Source organism: Aotus nancymaae, unplaced genomic scaffold (genome assembly GCF_030222135.1).
Source record: "Aotus nancymaae isolate 86718 unplaced genomic scaffold, 86718_ANA_hifiasm-v0.15.2.pri h1tg000108l, whole genome shotgun sequence".
Lineage (NCBI taxonomy): Eukaryota > Metazoa > Chordata > Mammalia > Primates > Aotidae > Aotus > Aotus nancymaae.
In genome coordinates, this window is record NW_026988523.1 from 18,822,763 (window position 1) to 18,841,747 (window position 18,985).

At 36.7% G+C, this 18,985-nt stretch overlaps 1 protein-coding gene across 3 annotated transcripts in view; it reads left to right on the forward strand.

Annotated features, from left to right (window-relative positions):
• The window catches only part of PLA2G4A (phospholipase A2 group IVA), a 434,510-nt gene that overhangs the window by 326,555 nt on the left and 88,970 nt on the right, over positions 1–18,985 (forward strand). For all 3 annotated transcript variants that reach the window (XM_064370567.1, XM_064370568.1, XM_012444627.3), the window contains one exon: positions 1,168–1,249. In XM_064370567.1, the coding sequence (XP_064226637.1) occupies positions 1,168–1,249 (82 nt within the window). The remainder of the gene's footprint in view (positions 1–1,167; positions 1,250–18,985) is intronic.

Consider the following 18,985-nt stretch of genomic DNA (forward strand, 5'->3'; position numbering starts at 1 on the left):
CATTTATGTACAATAAAACTAGCTACTCAGAACTCTGATGTTGAAGGTATTTCTTGTTTAAAATAAAATTGAATAAGCCTGATTTTGAAAGACTTTTATGCTTCTCTGCCTTTTTAGCAAGGTATGCTTATTATCCATATCTTCACCTCTTTCATGCTGTGTTATAAATTGGAATGTTAATTACACTATTGATGGAGTGATTTCTACAGAAGCTATCGAGTGCTTTCTAGTTTTTGTCCCTGTGTTCTACTACTGCTGGTCCTTATGAATCTGTCTACACTTTTGACAATTTTTTTTTTGCCTCCTTGCATTTTGACTGTCACTACTCACTTTTCAGTATTGTCAGTACCTGAGCCTCTTTTTAATTAATTATGAACTTTTTAACCAGTTAAGCAAGCCTACTAAAATTAAGGGAAGTTACCTCTCCTAAGATTAAAACAAGAAATGTTTCCGTTTTAGATAAAGACTTTGTAAACTTTTCAGCTGCTCCAAGAATTATGTGAGTTCCCGCTTCCTCATTCTGCTTTAGTGAGGATTGTTTGGTTACTGTTTTCCATTTAGGTAAAGTGTCTAATGAAGTTCTCTACCTGTTAATATTCCTTATGTTTATGCAAGCTATTAGGCAGATAGCAAATTTTAATATTCTTGCATGTGATTTCTAACAAATGCATTAAAATTAGTGCAGTTCGTTTGCTGGTTATGGCCTTGGGTCCATAGGGTTTTGAAAGCTGTCCTGGAAATGTCATGCAGAAAAAGTCTTTTGAGTGATTGCTTCAGTGAACAGCAACAACAACAACAAACAAACCTCAAACATCTTGCTCTGAGTTCACCTTTACAAGCCAGGGCTTCCTAGTCAAGGAGTACAAAGCCCGATTGTGCTCCTAGAATACCTGCAGTCCTGCTTTACATTTTTTACCAAGTGCTTGGTAAACCGGACTGCAAAGAAGTGCTCGTAGTCAAGCTGTAGCGACATAAGGCACAATCTAAACTTCTCAAAGATTCCGTGATGAGAGAGTAGAGTCAAAAAAGGAGCAGCCTCAGGATCAAAGAATGTTTCTGGTATGCATGGTACTTGTTTTTAAGTAGAATATTTTTAATTAGTCTCAAGGAAAAAATGAGGTTCTATATTGGAAGCTTATTTTAAATTTACTGTCATTTTATTTCCAGGTGGAGCACCAGTATTCCCACAAGTTTACGGTAGTGGTGTTACGTGCAACCAAAGTGACAAAGGGGGCCTTTGGTGACATGCGTAAGTTCCCTTATTTGCTTTGCTGTTGAACATGTGTAACTATGGGTCACTCTAATTGCTTGAATTCCTTGACAAATCAGATGTTCTGCCTTCTTCAAATGTGGTTATGTTTGCCTAGATCTTTGAATGATAACATTTTGAATAGTTCTCTGATGCTATCTGTCAGAATAACGTTTTACCTGGGTCTTAAATTAGCTGAGATCACTTGGAGTCAGACCAAATGATTTTCTTGTGACATACACATCTTGGGAATTCAAAGAAAATTTTTTAAATTCTGCTTCTTAAAGAATACTAAATAAAGACTTTAAACAAGCTCCCTCTGTGAGATACTATGCATTTAGAATTATTAAAATGTAGTTTTTCTCTAGTTCTTATGCCTTTGAGTGTATTTATTTTGCATGGAATAGCCATAGAAATTGTTATAGGACAGGCTGAATGATGTCAGCCACAGCCTGCGAATAATGCTGAATTAACTTGTTGACAGTATCTTTCTCCATGGTTTTAAAAAAGGCACTTTTCCTTGTGGAATCTTATTATTTAAACGGTTGGAAATCATGCAGGTGGGAATAACAAGAATAACGGATACAAAGAAATATTATGACGATGGATTTGATAACATCTTAGATTTAATAACGCCTTAGATTTGTTAATGTCTTAGACTGTTGGTATAGGAATGGATTATTTAAATCTCAAAACCAATCTTTTTGGAAAAAGAACAGAGATTGCAACATATCGACCAGGAAACAAGGTAGGGTTCCCAGGCCAAATGACATTTAAACTGGTACCTAAAGGAAAAGTATCTTGGTGACGAGAGCAAGAAGTCCCAGGCAGAGCAAACAGCATGGTCCAAGGCAAAAAAGGCCAGAATGCTTGTGAGGATCTAGAACAGACTCAGCATTGCTAGAGAAAGATAACAGAGCTGGAGGTGGAGGAGCAGATGAGACTAGGATGGTAAGTCCTAATAAGACAGACTTAGGACTCAGATTTTATCATAAATGCAATGGGAAGAATTTGATGGCACTTAAGTAGTAACTCACATAACTGAAATTTTGTTTTTCTAAATGTTCAGATTATAGTATATTAAATATATTGGAGAGGAATGTGGAGAATAACTTTTCCTTGTTTCTTTTTTTTTTCAAAGAATAGGAGGGACTTCACCTTGTTGAAATGGCAGTGAAAATGCCAGTAGAGAGGGAGGAGTTAGATACTAAGGAAAGAAAGAATGTGAGCTCAAGGCTTATACCTTCAGTGAATGAGGAGAGTTCAGGAAGTTGGTAAATGTCGGAAGCAAGGAGAGGATTGTTAGGTAGAAGCTAATGGCAAGAGTATTGGCGGAGCCGTGGTTTTCGTGACGCGTGAGGAAAGCTATGGCAATTTCTTCAAAACGAGCCTCAACCAGAGGTTTACATTCCGAATTTTATCTCAGACTTCAGTTTAACCCATTATCACCTCTTTATTAATATTTTTCTGAAGTTACTCTTATTTTGCTTTTTACAATTCTTTTCATTTTCACCATTTTAAATGAGAATTTACTGAAAGAAAGGCCCCTGTGAAAGAGAAGCCTCATTAGAAACTGTATTTAGAGACTATTACTCACCATACTCTTAAGAAAAGGCATGGGTTTTACAACCGAAGAGGTCACACTGTGAGTTGGAAAAGCCATTCTTAATTCAACTAAATTCTATGTCAGTAACTTGTCAGGCATGCAAAAGAGAGCTAATTTGACTTTTAAAAATACAGTTATTATCTCTCAGATAAAGCAGCAGCAACTTTTTTTTTAATCAATGCAGGGTTCTGTTGTGTAGAGACAATGGCTGTTTTTGTGCTTAAGATAAGTCCAACAGCAGTTCAGACTCTACTCCATGAGTCTCTTTCAACTGGTGTGGATTTGATTTTCCAGCAACTTCTCACGGTAGGCCCAGGCACTTTGGCAATGATTATTTATTATAATTAGAATAGGGAAAAAAGTAATGCTGAAAGTTTTATTTTAAATCTCTTTGAATTGATATTGATAATATTACTAAAAGAATGAACATAAGATATTAATTCGTCTCCTGGGACAGGGAAGATTTAGATTTTGGATCCCTACAGTGTACATAACACAGATTAGACTCTTAGTTTTAGAAGCTTCCTTCTTAAACTGAAGGACCCATGGAAGGAATGGCCACTGAAGATTCATTGCTGTGGGAGAAAGGACAGTGTTATGGCATTCTGTTAAGATTATTATTCAGCATTTGTAATAGGATTTTTCTGAATTGTTACATATTTATTTAGTGGGGAGAGAGTTTTTGCCAACCCTTTATATCACCTTAATGAGTTTACAGGAGTCAGGAAGAGACAGAAGGGAAAAGAAGGAGTTTTAGAGACATAAATTTCATGATAAAGTTACTAGGGAAAAGTGAATAGGTGATATACAGTGCCAACCACTTTATTTTTGAGAAGCTGTAGGAGATTCCAGTGAGAAAAGACATAGATATTAGCCTTCACTTTTCTGAGAGGAATTTTGATGATACTGCTTGGAGAGCTTAATCTATACAAATTACCAAGTAGCTGAATTTGGGGTGTTTGTATATAGTAGTTCTTTAAACATAGACAAGAATAGAACTATAAGAACTATTTTTAAAAGTCCTAAAATCTGCAAAGACCTGGATCACGGAACACTACATCCTCTTCTGTTGTTTACAGTGTCTACATTTATTTAAAAGGTAGAGTTCCATAAAATTCTAGATCTTGGGAAAGAAGAATGACGGATTACTATTGGCGTTTTCTGCCTTGCGTGTGTGTTTGAGGGCCTTTTCAAGGGTGCCAAGACAAATCAAAAATCCAATAGTTAATTCTTGGTAAAATAGTCATATCTCCTTTTAAAAAAGATAATACTAAGGTTATATCTGTTTTTTATTTTGTCCTTTGATAAATCATGCTACCTTAACTAGCTACATTTAGAAATATGTTTCTGCATTGTTAAAACATCAGAATAAAATCAGCAACACCCAGTGAACTGTCTTTTGAAGGGTCAGAGATGACATTTTAATTTATAGCATCTCATTCATGCCTTGTTTTCACTTGAGGGCATTGACAAGCTAAGAATAAGACAGCTGCCAGTTCCTTCCCAGACATGGTTGCTAATCTCAGTATTACTCAAATGTAGCATTTACACCCAGTTCTCCAGTGCTGACTCCTTCTGCATTCTTATGTTTGCAGTTCATAGGAAGAGGCCATCTGAAGTTCACATTTACACCTGACTCAAAATCATTGCTCTATTCTTATCTTTGAATTAAGTAGCTTGCACTAATTAGGCAATATTAATGTAACTCTTACTTTTAAACTTATAGGAAGTTGTTATAGATATGATATATAACAAGTTACATGTCAGCATCGTGTTAGATGCTAAATGTTGGGTGCATGTATGTTAAGCTCTAACCTACAGGAAGTTGTAGGTGAGATATATAACAAGCTACATGTCAGCATCATGTTAGGTGCTAAATTTTGAGTGAATGTGTGTTAAACTCTATATTCTCTATTGTCCCTTCCTTCTTTTAACAGAAGATACGTTTGCAGAGTGGGTGCAGTGAGAGTAGTATTTCAATTGGCCACAGAATTTTCTTTGTGCCTGTAAGAAACAGAACACAGAGCTCTGGCCATAAAGCTCATTTTATAATCAAATGAAATAGCTGACACAAATGCAATAGCTACCTCACTGAATTTCTGCTTCTTTTAGAAAGTGTTGGGGAAAACATAGATCCTGTGTGATAATGGAGGCTAGCCTCGGAATTCAGAACGATTAGAGCCGTGTTTCACTCCCTCTGATGAGATCAGATAAGAAATGCCATAGTGCCTTTTAAATGATAAAATACCACAGAATATTAGAGTTTTAGAACTATCCTAATTATGAATGTATATACTGAGGATTCTTTCCCTGTCTGGTCCCTTTATTAGATACATAACTCTTTTTCTTTACAGAATAAGCATCATAAACATTAGCGCTTCTAAGAACAGTTGCAGGATTGCAGGTGGATCTAACTTTACTTAAGTATTCAGGTGACAACAGTATTTAATGTCCACATTTAAACTCTAATAAAAATGCACATGCTTGGGAAAATTATGAACTCATGGTACTTAAGCCAATTTTATAAGATCGTATTGATTAATATCATAATATACTTCTTTAAAATTTTCTTAATAGTCTCAAGCTCTTAATGTTCAATAAGTCTGTATCCGTAGGTAAATAATATTCTATTTCTGATAACCTCCTGGCAAGATCTGGATGAAGCTTCTAATTTTTAAAGGGTTGTGCCATTTGCATTTCTAAGACTGGACCTAATCTTCCCCAAACCGTGCTTCTTAAATTTTTTTTTTTTTTTTTTTTTTTTTTTTTTTTTTTTTTGAGACGGAGTTTCGCTCTTGTTACCCAGGCTGGAGTGCAATGGCGCGATCTCGGCTCACTGCAACCTCCGCCTCCTGGGTTCAGGCAATTCTCCTGCCTCTGCCTCCTGAGTAGCTGGGATTACAGGCACGCGCCACCATGCCCAGCTAATTTTTTGTATTAGTAGAGACGGGGTTTCACCATGTTGACCAGAATGGTCTCGATCTCTTGACCTCGTGATCCACCCGCCTCGGCCTCCCAAAGTGCTGGGATTACAGGCGTGAGCCACCGCGCCCGGCCGCTTCTTAAATTTTAACGTCCATATGAGTCACTGGGGGTTCTTATTCAAAAGGCAGATTTTGATTCTGTAGGTTTAGGGAGTAGATTCCAAATTTCTAACATACAACTGATGCAGACATTGCAGACCACATTTTGAAAGACAAGCTCTAGGCAATTTCTTCTATTTTATGTTTGCTTACCCTGAGATCTATAGGACGTCTCAGCAGAACAGACTTTAAAAATCCATGATGGAACAAAGATTCTACGACTTTTGTTTTTTGCTGATTTTACTTTTTAAGATGAAATAATCACAAATACCTTAATACTGTTTATTTTTGAAATTCTTACAAAAGGATGCTTAATTACTTGACTCGTTACATTATCAATGAGAATGACAGAAATACAAACAATACCGCCATTGCGTTATTAAATTCTGAAATTATTTTACACTAAAATCATGAAAATACCAGATTACAAGCCATGAGAATGGGAGAACGTATATTTTTATTGTTTGAAAAGTCACAGTGCTCACTTCAAGTTAAATGATTAATGCATGAAATGTACTATGCACACACACATTAACAAATATAGTCTTTCCCTCATACATATAGATACCTTCCATAAGTAGTTTAATATGTAATTCTCTTTGAGCTTAATTGGTGATTGTGTGATATTTGATTGTGTGATATTATTATCTATCTATGAACCGAGGCAGCACCACTGTAGGTACCCTGCCTTTTTTTTTTTTTTTTTTTTTGAGATGGAGTCTCGCTCTGTCGCCAGGCTGGAGTGCAATGGCGCAATCTCGGCTCTCTACAACCTCCACCTCCCTCCCGGGTTAAAGCGATTCTCCTGCCTCAGCCTCCCGAGTAGCTGGGATTACAGGCACACACCACCATGCCCAGCTAATTTTTGTATTTTCAGTAGAGATGGGGTTTCACCATGTTGTCCAGGATGATCTCGATCTCCTGACCTTGTGATCCGCCCGCCTTGGCCTCCCAAAATGCTAGGATAATAGGCGTGAGCCATGGCGCCCAGCGGTACCCTGCTTTTAACCACTGCAACATGGTACAATAGTGTTTTATTCTCGTCTGCAAAGAGCTTTGGTTCCGATGTGGCACACTTGTGGTGTAATACGTTTCACTGTATGAAGTTTAGGTAAATCTTTGCTGTTAATGAAAACATGGCTGTTCTCCCAAAGAGAAGTTTACATTTTCACCTTTCACATATTGTCAGAGAACGTAAACACAAAACCAGGGTGATTCCAAACAGAATGAAAAAGATTTTCAAATGTTTTAGACCACATGCTTTCTTGTGGGGACTCAGGAAAACTTGAGTTTGTAGTGCCTTGTGGCCTTGAAAGAAGGAACCCACTGTGCCTTTGCTTCTCCTTCGGTGGAGATGTGTTGTCTAGGATGAGCAGGCAGCAGCTCTGATGTGGGCCTCGCGATGTGAGGGACGCATGTTGAACATTTATAACATTTGTGAAATAACTATGAAAGTTGTTTAACAGTTTATTTTGACAAGATGCTCATATAGAAAGTAGCCATTGTAAATATGTACAAATGTTCAGTTTTTAAATTGGGCTATGTTGCTCTTTATGTCTTTGCGGTCCTGTGGAGAAATTTCTAAAAGTGAACACATCACCATGTAACGGTGTGCATAGTCTCTATATTCATGCTTCGGGCCATGAACTCTCCCCTTATATAATTTTTCTGAATCACATTAATTTTTGTTTTGAGCCCCATTCCCTGGAGAAGGTGGGGGAACTGTCAGTGATCTCTTTCTCTCCAAGGTCCTACAGGAATTCTAGGCATTTATAATTGCCTATAAATAGGAGTAGGGCTTGCATAATCTCTGCTGTTTGCCATCACTGGCATCAACCCTTCTGTTAAATGTTGTCTTCATGGATTCTGGCCATCCACTTTTTGGCAGGCGCTGAAATGCCTTTCAGAGCAGTCTTCCCCAGTGATCACACAGCACACCAGGGAGATCTGACTGCTGTTCTCCCGGTGGTGGTGTTTAGAGTTCAGACTCCATAGCCGTCCTGTAGTCACCATGCCATGCACCATGCACAAGAAGCACAGGCTTCTAAAACTTGTGCAAATTAAAGAAAACCCAAATGCATAACATTTTCAGGAAGGGTAACCATCTTTCCTTCAGCCATCTTTCCAAAGTTGCAGCCTCAATTCCCTCACCTGTAGGGTGACCGGCTTAATGCTTTTTAGAGGTCCCACCGCTCAATACAAAGTGTTAATCATTCCCTGGGAAAAAGGAGCTTAGAACTCAGTTTGCCTATTTGTAAATGTTGGGGTGAGAGGCAAGGCGTTGGGTATGTAGGAAAACATTATCTATTTAACCTTTTAAGGGTCTTTAGCAACAAGAGCATGTAGGAATGAATATGAAAATAAAGTATCTGGTGATTATCTGTTTGGTAATCTGTTTCACGGTGATCAGAAGCTCCAGGAAAGGAGAGGGCAGACTACTCACGAGCCCTGTGTCCTTGGGCAGATTACTTCTCCTGCCTCTCCTCTCCTCCATCTTGGGAGATCTTGTGAGCATTGAACAAGTTGACGCATGCAAAGTACTTACATGTCTAACACAGAGTAAGTGCTCAATAAATGTGACCTATTATTATCACAGTTATTTCAAACACAAATATAAAAATACATCTATTTCTTCAACATCATCTGTGTATGAACCAAGAATGTTCTTTTGGGTAGTCTGTGCATTGGACTAATTTTCAATTTTTCACCTTAGAGACAAGACATTCCCATTACGAATTTCTGTGTTGAGCAAATTATTGGACCCGTCTTTCTCAGCTTGAGAGAACAAAATGGAGAATGATATCTCCATTGTTAAGCCTTTTCTGAAAACACTTGGGTACATTTCACTCCTGTGCTCCTTGGCAGCTGTCTAGACTTCTTTGTAACACTTGCCACGTTACACAGTGTAATCACGCACTGTTAAGACTAATGCCTGTGGCTTACTCAAGAAAAAAAAAAAAAAGGAAGCTTAATTCTGAGTCTGGCATAGTAGTAAGATCTCAGGGAATATTGGATGAATGAATAAAATATATGAAAGTGTGTGATTATTACTTTATTTTTGATATTGCTTCCTTTTATACTTCATAAAAAAAAAAGTTTAAAAAACAATTTTGTACTTCACTTTTTAAAGATTATAAATAACTTATTTCTATCCATCACTAACTAGAATTTTTCTGAGGTTCAATGCACAGGAAATTTTACACCTTTGAGTGAATATAATTAATCTTTTTTACATTAATTATGGATTTTCAAATCTTATATTTTATAAATGGCATTGCTGTTGGTCTACACTTTGGTTAAAGTATACACCAGCAACCCTAAAATATATCTCTTCTGATATAAATATTTTCTTAGTATCAGTCTTAAGGTTATGACTGAACATGAGTTTTTGTTTATTAATGGTTTTGGAATGTTTTAGTGTATCCACCCAAGATTTAAAAAATTCTAAGTATAATGAAATTATTTCCCAATGGTCTTTTCGTGGAAGATAATTTTAAGATGAGGAAAGTGTTTCATAATGCATGTCTCTCTCACATCTCTTATCTTGTCTTTTCTGTGTAGTGGAGAAATATAATGTGTTAGTAAGGCACTGCCGTTCCTCATCTGTTTAGAATTTCAGGTAGTTTACAAAGTTGTTAAGTGGTTTTATGAATACAGTTAATCCTTTTTGTCTCTATACTTTATTAGGTTTTTTTTTTGTATTTATGGGTTTTAGGTCTGATGAATACGGTGAATAATATTCCACGATATTACAATAACATCAGTTGATCAAAAACCATATGCCACTTCTGTAGAGAAAGTATGTGATTAAAATCTAATGGAATTAAATTTAAACAAGGAAAAGTACGTTCTTAAAGATTTTATGCTGCTCTAAAAATTTAAACATTTATGTGAAAATGCTTACCTATGTTATTTTAGTACATCTTAATGTTATACAATCTTTCTTAAAAATAAAAATTAGGTAATGTGAAGACTGAAAGGATGAATTAAACTTAGCCGAGCTGTGGTCTCAGGGTCTTTGTAAATTTAACTGGCTCTTTGGATGCACTTTTCCATTCTCACTCCTCACTTAATATATCAACGTACTTTAATGAAATAATTTAGAAAAAATTTCAGACAAAACTATTTTTAGTAGATATATAAGAATGATCGAAGGACCAGGCAGGGTATCTCATGCCTGTAATCCCAGCACTTTGGGAAGCCTAGTGGATCACGTGAGGTCAGGAGTTCGAGACCAGCCTGGCCAACCTGGTGAAACCCCATCTCTACTAAAAATAGAAAAATTAGCTGGATGTGGTGGTGGATGCCTGTAATCCCAGCTACTCGGGAGGCTGAGGCAGGAAAACCACTTGAACCTGGGAGGCAGAGGTTGCAGTGAGCTGAGATTGTATCATTGCACTCCAGCCTGGGTGACAGAGCGAGACTTCCTCTCAAAAAAAAAAAAAAAAAAAAAGAATAATTCTAATTTCCAGATGCAAACTGAAAGGACAACTTTGAGATTTTAAGTTCAGAAATGAAATATTAAAGAATTATAACCCAGAGCTTATTCCAGCAAGACTTTACTCATGTCCACACCAATAATTGCTGAGTATGTGCTGTGTAGTTGGTACTTATTTATTACCTTGAAAATTACAAGAAAAATGATTATAATATCTATTGTGAATAACTTTATGTAGTGTGTAGTTTATAACAAAGAAGAAGCATGGTTTAGTGGTTAAAGCAAGGACTCTGGAACTGGCTTGCCTGGGTTCGAATCTCCCTTCTACTACTTATTAACCATGTGAACTTGGACAAGTTACTTAACTATTTTATGTCTCAGTTTCTTCAACTGTTAAATGGGAGTAATAATTATACTATTATTTATGAAGATTAAATAAAATTTTGGCCTAGTATGCACAATGTAAGTGTTAAATAAACAAAAATTCTTAGGACTTTACATTATATATACTTTATTCATTTCAGTGATGCTATGAGATATGTACTGTCTTTATTTTCATTTTACAGGTGAAGAAGTTTAGTTAAGCATATAGTCCAGAATCACAGAGCTGTTATGTTTTGGGACTGGAACTCTTGCCTCACTTTGATGTTTACTTGTGCAGCAGCTTTGCCTGTGAGCAGTGCGTGATGTAGGTGGGAAGATGAAATGGGCTTAAATAACCCTTTGGAAAAGTGTTGGCAATAAGAGCAGACTTTACAGCTTGAGTGTAGATTTTAGATGGCTTTATAACTTAGGTAGCCTTTTAATATATGGAATGGGTGGGGGCATTTCAGTTTTGAAAAGAAAATCATAAGAAAGATTTTTAAAGTGAGATTGACATAATCTGTCCAATATATACTATTTAGAGAACTTAGCTATGTTTTATGATTTATGCTAGTGAATAAATATCAGGAATTTTATCTTGCTTTAGTGCAGTGGTTCTAAACTGGGAAACAGTTTTGCTCCCTGGTACAAATTGGGCAATATTCTAGAGACATTTTTGTCAAAATTGGGTATTGTTATTGACGTCTAGCAGCTAGAAGCCAGCGACAGCACTGCAGAGCAAAGAGTTACTTGGCCCAAAATATCAACAGTGTTAAGGGTAAGAATCTCTTTTTTAATGAAAAAAGAAGAATTTTTCTTGCCTACAGTAAGTGGAACTCATATATAATTAAATCCTTATAGCTGAAATGGATAATATGAATAAATTAATGTATCTTGTTATGGTACATAAGAATTTCTGGAAAATTACTCTTTCTATTCAATCTAGAAAGATTCCAAGAAACATCCGTATATTCTAAGCATTTAAAACATTCCAGGCATAGATACAGATTACAAAGATATTTTTGTTTCCCTCCAAGAAGGTATCATAGAGGTTTAAGTAAAGTAACAGGGCAGGCAACGGCACTTTCAGTTCTGTTTCAGATCTACATTCGGTCTTCTTTGCGTTGTTTTGGCCTGTGTTTTTCCCCGTTTTCCCATGAACATCAATATCTTTACAATAAATCATTTTTATTTTATGCCAACTGTCAGTTAACTATTCATTAATCTACTAAATCAATTGCTAGTACAAAATGTACCAAGTCGATTGTGAGTGGATACTATTGCGTTATCGTCATGACATACATTTGGCTGATGGCACTTTCTGATAGTGTCATGTTATACATTTTCAGCCTATGAGGAAAAAGGAAATGGAATGTAGAGCTTAAATTGGAGACTACCTAATAAAGGGATTTCAACATAGTACTAATAAAACTGAATTGTAATTTCAAATGAGGGAAAGGCATTCCCTATTTACTTGAGTTCCTAGACTGCTCAAGTTGTCCTAAGAACTTTACTCCTTTCTCCCCACAGAATTACTGCCCAAGTTTTGTTTACTAAACCACATTGGATTCTTCACTAACTTTTCCAGCTTCTGCACTTCCAGCAATTCCCAAGAATTGTCTTTCAGCATCTATAGCCATAACAACTCTAATTTTGAGCTCTTTTGGAGGGAACAGGGGCTGCTACATGTAAACAAGTCCTGTGGCACTCTGCCTGCTCCTCAGAGTTGTTATGAAGGGCAGTAAGGTGAGGTTCAGGTTTTTAAAAAAATACAAATTTAATAGTTAGAAATAAAGGTTAGTTACAAATACACTTGGAAGAAATGATTGACATTGATTTATATTAAGATCCAAATACACAGGTTGGGGACAAACACCAGGAGGTTTGAGACCTGTTACCAAAGAGTAAAATGAAGCTTGGATGGAGACTGGTGTGCCTGTGATAAAGGTCACCTCTTCCACAGTGTGGCTCAGGGTTAGGCCATCATCCATGCCTTTGGTAATGTTTATCACGTTCCTATGTATCGGACTTTATGTGAGACTCTTAGATACAGGAGTGAATAGGAAGGTTGTGGTCACTGCTATCATGGAGTTTATAGTTTCATAGAGACAAAAAGAGGTAAAAGTTGTTAGTATTAAAATATCTGACTGAGCAAGAACTCTGGCTTCAGAAAGACTGGGTTAAAACTCTGTCTCTGAATGAACTTGTTCAACTCACTAAATGCCTCTGAGTCTCAATTTCTTCACCTCTAATGGAAATAATAATACCTAATCAGCAGGTTGTTTGCAGATGTATATAGATAAAGCCTCTGGGGAAGTGGATTTAGAGTTGCCAGTTTCACCCAGTAGGAAAACAAAACAGCTAGATGACTAGGGAAGCGGGGACTGGATAAGGAAAGAATGCAGAGAACATCTCATCCCCATATTCCTTAACTGTTCAGTCTTCGGACCCTTATCTTGGATAGTCTTAGGACAAGAACAATTTGAATAAACTTCAGTTATCAGCTAAAACGTCAAAGGAAAACATAACAACATGTACAAGTAAAAGTTGTTCTGCAATGTTGTTAGACAGAATGAATATTTCTGCCATCAGTATGACTGTGTGGAATGTTTGAAATGTGTAGATTCCAAAGATGCTTCTTTGCCATAGAAGTGATGTTCCAGTGTATGGCTGAGAAGGGTCACTGACTAGAAGGAAAACCTTGGGTTTGATGAGGGGTGGGGAGGCAGCCTGTAAGTCTTTCTCACCATATTTAGTCCTGACTTGGTAGGCACTGAAGGTCAGAAGTGTGTTTCAGAAGGACAGTTGTGGTTGCATTATAGAAGGCGGCTTGAAAATAAGCAACTAAGAGATTATGGTAATAGTCTAGGTAAGAGGTGGTGGTTAGTTGAATTGGGACAATTATGTTGAATGAAATGAAGGAGTCAGATGTTAACATCATTTTAGAAGTGAAAAGCTAAAGTTTAGGGACAGATTGGATATGTGAATTTTGAAGAAAAGATAATAACTCTTATGTTTCTATCCAGACACGTAGAAAAGATGACATCATTAAATAAAGTAGGAAAGTGAGGACAAATAGCAAGTTTTTATTTTTAGATTTTTTTGGTTTTGTATTTTTTTGTCTTGCATTAGGAAAAGAATGATGAAAATAAATTTACTTTGTAAATACTGAGTTTGAGGGATGTTTAAGGTTTTTAAGGTATTTTTGAGGCATTTGAGAGCAGATTTAAGATCTCAGAATAGAGTTAGGGCTCACAGATGTCACTTGGGGAGACACTGACATTTATGTGCAAGGCAGAACTAAAGGAGGGTTAAAGAAAATCCAGAATTGATTCAGAGTAACTAAACAGGGTTGGACTCTTTCAAAATATAGGACTTAACAATAGATTATATATTAACATGGAATCAAGAACCTCATATTTGTCATGTTTACATTACTTCCCCCTCATAGCCTTGAGGAAATGAAGGAATGCACTGTAGCCATTTAAACCTTGAAGAGATATTGGTAGTCTCATAGGGGAAGCAAACAAGGAGATGAGAGAGACCAAATTAAAAGGGGTGTGATAAATACCCTTGAGTCTAAGGTGGGAGCCTTAGACTGGGAGTGAACAAGAGGTAGACTGACCTTACCAAAAATGAAGTCAATTGAGAGAATAAAGTGGGTCATCTGTGGGGTAGATTAGCTCTTCTGTAATTTGTCATAAAGGTGTGACATTCATTCAGAGATTGACTGAATCATAAATATTCAGTGGCTTGCAGAATATGAACATATCAAAATAAGATCGAGAAAAAAATAGATCCACAAATATTGGATATGGATCTTAAAATAACTAAGAGTGATATGTTCAAGAAAATAGATGCTAAGATGGAAGACTTTTGCTAGGAAACCGGATATATGGAAAATAATCAAGTGGAAAATTTTAAACTGAAAAACACAACAAATTAAGAACTCAGTAGATGGTTTCACCATAGTTAGAAAACAATTAAAAAGGGAATTACTGAACTGAAAATTAGGTTCATAGAAAATATCCAGATTGAAACATAAAAGACAAAATAAGGAAATAGAATATAGAATAAAAAGATAAGAAATATCTGCGGTATGATAAAAAGCACTGGGAAGAAGAGAAAGAGAATAAGGCAAAAGTAATATTTGAAAATATAATGGCTGAGTATTTTCTGTACAGTAAAATATACCGAAAGACAAAAGACCAAGAGTGGATTTCTCAACAAAACACACAGGAACCATAAGATATTAATTGACGTCTTTGAAGTGTGGAAATAAAGTAACTGCCAGTATAATCCTGAAGATATTGAACAAAGTTCCAGGATTTAGACTACCTGATATTATAATTTATTATAAAAATATTATAATTAAGACAGTTTGGTATTGGCATGGTATAGATGCAAGCTTGAATGAATAGATTAATGGACTAATAGGCAAACGGAAGTCTAGAAACAGACTTACACTTATATGACCACTTGATTAATGCAAAGTTTATACTGCAATGCAAGGGTTAAAGGCGGCATTCCCAGTAAATAATGCTGAGACTATTGGTTACACAGGAAAACAAATGCCTCTTAACTCCTACCTCATACCTCAACTAGCTTAGTATGTGGGTAGTGAAAAGCTTGACGATCATAAAAGCTGCTCTAAGATCTCCATGTGTAATTAGCAATATTACAACGTCATAAATGTATCAAAGAAATGACCACATCTGAGAATAGTATTCAGAGGCATTTCTTTCAACAAATTTTCATTTAATTTTTGGTCTTACTGCTTCTAGTTTAGTCATTTCTGCTTTGGTGATAATTGAAGCATAACATTTGAACATCAGTCCATCACCTTAAAGAGATTTGCCAACGAACACACCCACATTTACTTTATTCTTTGATTTATTTGTATGTGCCATTTGAAAATGTATTTTATGTCTGGAGAGAAATAGAAGTAAACGACTGGATTGGGCTTAATCTAGTCTATCGGCAGAATGACTCCTTGACAGAAGACCAGTAACTTTGTTGCCTTCTTAGTGGCAAAATATTGCTAATTTTTCTGTGGGTGTTATTATACTACTGTTCTTTAGTTCCTTGTAATATTATGCCCTAAGCCCCTGTTCTTCACATGTGTGCATAAGAATCACCTGGCCGAGTTGTCAAATACAGATTTCCAGGTCCTTGCTGGAGAATCTGATTGAAGGTGCTGAGGTTCTGCATTTTTAGCAGGCACTGCAGGTGAGTCTGTGAAGGTATTTCAATGGACTACATTTGGGGAAACACTGTTTTAAGCTCACCGTCATTGTACTATAGCTATTCAGAATGGTAATATTTTGATTACACATTAGGAGGCCTTTTTTTTTTTGCTATGTATCACAAAAATTGTAACAAATTACTTGTAATCTTTATTTCAAGCAAGAGGTTTAAGTTGCTACTGATGAAAGGGAAATAAGCAAATGGAGAATATTTAAAATCGACTAGGAGTTTAGAAGCTGCCATGAGTTCATGAATCACATGATATATTACTTGGACAAAGCTGAAATGACAGATGGGCCTGTTATGACTTTAGGCAGGCGCTCCTTAAACTCCTGAAGTTTGGTAGTAAGTTTTACAACCCTGGAATTCTGAAGCTATTTCTGGTACATGTAGTTTCATGTCAACTTTATGGGAAGATAAAAGATCTGTATCCCCCACCCCCGACATTTTTGTTTGTCAAGCTTTAGATAAAAGGATGAGATCTTAAAAGGGGGTTTTGCCCATGTATTAGATTTTTGCTTCACCACCTGCTTGGCTGAAAATAAGCAAGGTGAGGCTGAGTTAGTGACTCAACACCCAATTGCCCTATAGGCGTTAATTCACACAGTCATGAAATAAGTATACCGTACAGGAAAAAACAAATTCTACGTTTAACTTTTTCTTTGATTCATTTCTTGAAACTTCTCCCAAGTATTGGGTTGTGTTTACTGTCAAAGTGGACTGCCTTCCTTTTTTAATCTTCTAACTCTGTTTGCTGCCATGCCAGTGATGGTTATAGATCATGCAGAGAAACTGAGCTATGTGATTACTGTAATCCAACTTGAAACTAGCCTCTTAAAACTTCTTTTTATCCTGTCTACCACTGATGTAGATGTTTCTTAGCTTACAATGGTTAGAGCTGATGCAGATTACAAAATCAAAGTCTGGAGTTGTCGCTGGTTTTCCACTGTCCAGCATCCTTTGACATCTTAACTCTGAAGTCTCTTGTGAAAGAAGCAAGAGAAGAAATTAGAAACACTGCCACTCTTGACATATATTTTAGAAAGCTGACTGACTTTAAAATTAAAATTAAATAATGAAAATCCAACGTGACAGCAATTAAACTGGATTCTGATTTTTTAAACAAAGTCTGTGGATCTCTTAACATATAAACATGGTGTAGGCATCTTGTTTTTATGGTATTTTCTTTATCATTTTGTCAGAATTAGAATTTGTTAAACATATGACCCGCTGAGAGTCTGATATGGCTGAGAAGATGGGTAGATGATCGTTTGACTCATGCTGCTTCAATTTGTCCCTTCCTTTACCTATCTGGTGCCTTCCAAGGAACTTCACTTGCATCGTGCTCTTTCTTATTTGGGCCAAGAAGCCCTCACCCACCTCTTTCTCAAAGATTCAAGTAAAGATCATTTCCCCACCTACGATTTGACCTTATTTGTGTGTAATAATCTGGGTGACTGAGTTACTAGTCACAGGGGTAGTGTATCTGGTTATCTTCAATTTACCTTGCCTCTAAAATTAGGCTATTAGCATTTGACTCACTTCCATGATCCGAATTTTCAATTTAGGGTATGGCTCTCTACCAAAGCTAAACTGCTTGAGGGTGAGTAATTCCTGGCATCTGGTTCCCGGCACTCATATGTGTTGAATGAATGAATGATGTTTACCATCTGCATGCCTCCCTTGCTCACACACTTCTTGTATTCTAGGTTGGTTTTTGCTTGGCTTTTTTTTTTTTCTTCTACTATTTCTTGGAAAATGGTTAAAAAAAAAAAAAAAAAGAGCATTGGCCTTGTGAAAAAAAAAACAAAAAAACAACTGGCCCTATGAGATGTTCTAGGGCTATGCTTTTTAACACATAATTTGCAGCATTCATTGAATACTCTCCTTAAAATTACATATTTTTCTTTATAATTTTCTACCACCTACTATTCTAAATATGGAGTTTTACTTCTGGTTTGCAACCCTGAGCACTGGTGATATGGCAGAAACATGGTCAAGGAAAAGAAGCCGTCACCTCCTGGTTGAGAATGTGATAAAGGACCCTGTGACATGTTCTCCTCTTCTCTGGCCAATTCCGCCTATCATTCTTCCCACTCAATCTTTTGGTTTTCTAATTTGTATTCCATGGTTCTGTTGAGAGATATAAGCACTGAGTTAGAAATGGCAATGACTGGCTATTCCCTTTTCTCTAAAATAGAAAATCAAAAGTGTGACCAGAAGGTGATCTGCATCAGTGTCAGCTAGACTGCTTGTTAAAAACTGCAAGCCCTTAGTTCTGCTACAGATGTGCGGATAATGGGTCTTGGGGAGGGTCAGGGGTCTGTGTTTTTTCAATGACCCTGAGCATTTGTGTTGCCCTCTCACTTTGGCCCCACTGCTCTTGACCAATGATGTATAAGGTCCAAGCTGGAAAATTAAAGGTAGTCTCAATGCTGATGCTTCATTTGTAGATCCTCCCATTTTTCAATAACCACCACCAAACATACACATGCATCTAAAGAAGCTGAAGATCACATAAAGAACCAGGAGCGATACTGAACGATTAAGTGAAGGGCATTAAGTTTTTTGATGACTATAGCTATTGTTGATGACAACATCTATTTAAAAAACTTTTTTGGGCCGGTGTGGTGGCTCACACCTGTAATCCCAGCACTTTGGGAGGCCGAGGCAGGCGGATCACAAGGTCAGGAGATTGAGACCATCTCGGTCAACATGGTGAAACCCTGTTTCTACTAAAAATACAAAAATTAACTGGGCATGGTGGCGCACACCTGTAGTCCCAGCTACTCAGGAGGCTGAGGCAGAAGAATTGCTTGAACCAGGGAGATGGAGGTTGCAGTGAGCTGAGATGGTGCCACTGTACTCCAGCCTGGGCAACAAGAGTGAAACTCCATCTCAAAAAAAAAAAAAAATCTTTTTTGGAAACCCAATCAATAGGTCAGAAACTATTATTTTTGCTTTGCCTTTATTCTCAGTTTTTGGATCTTTTTGTTTGG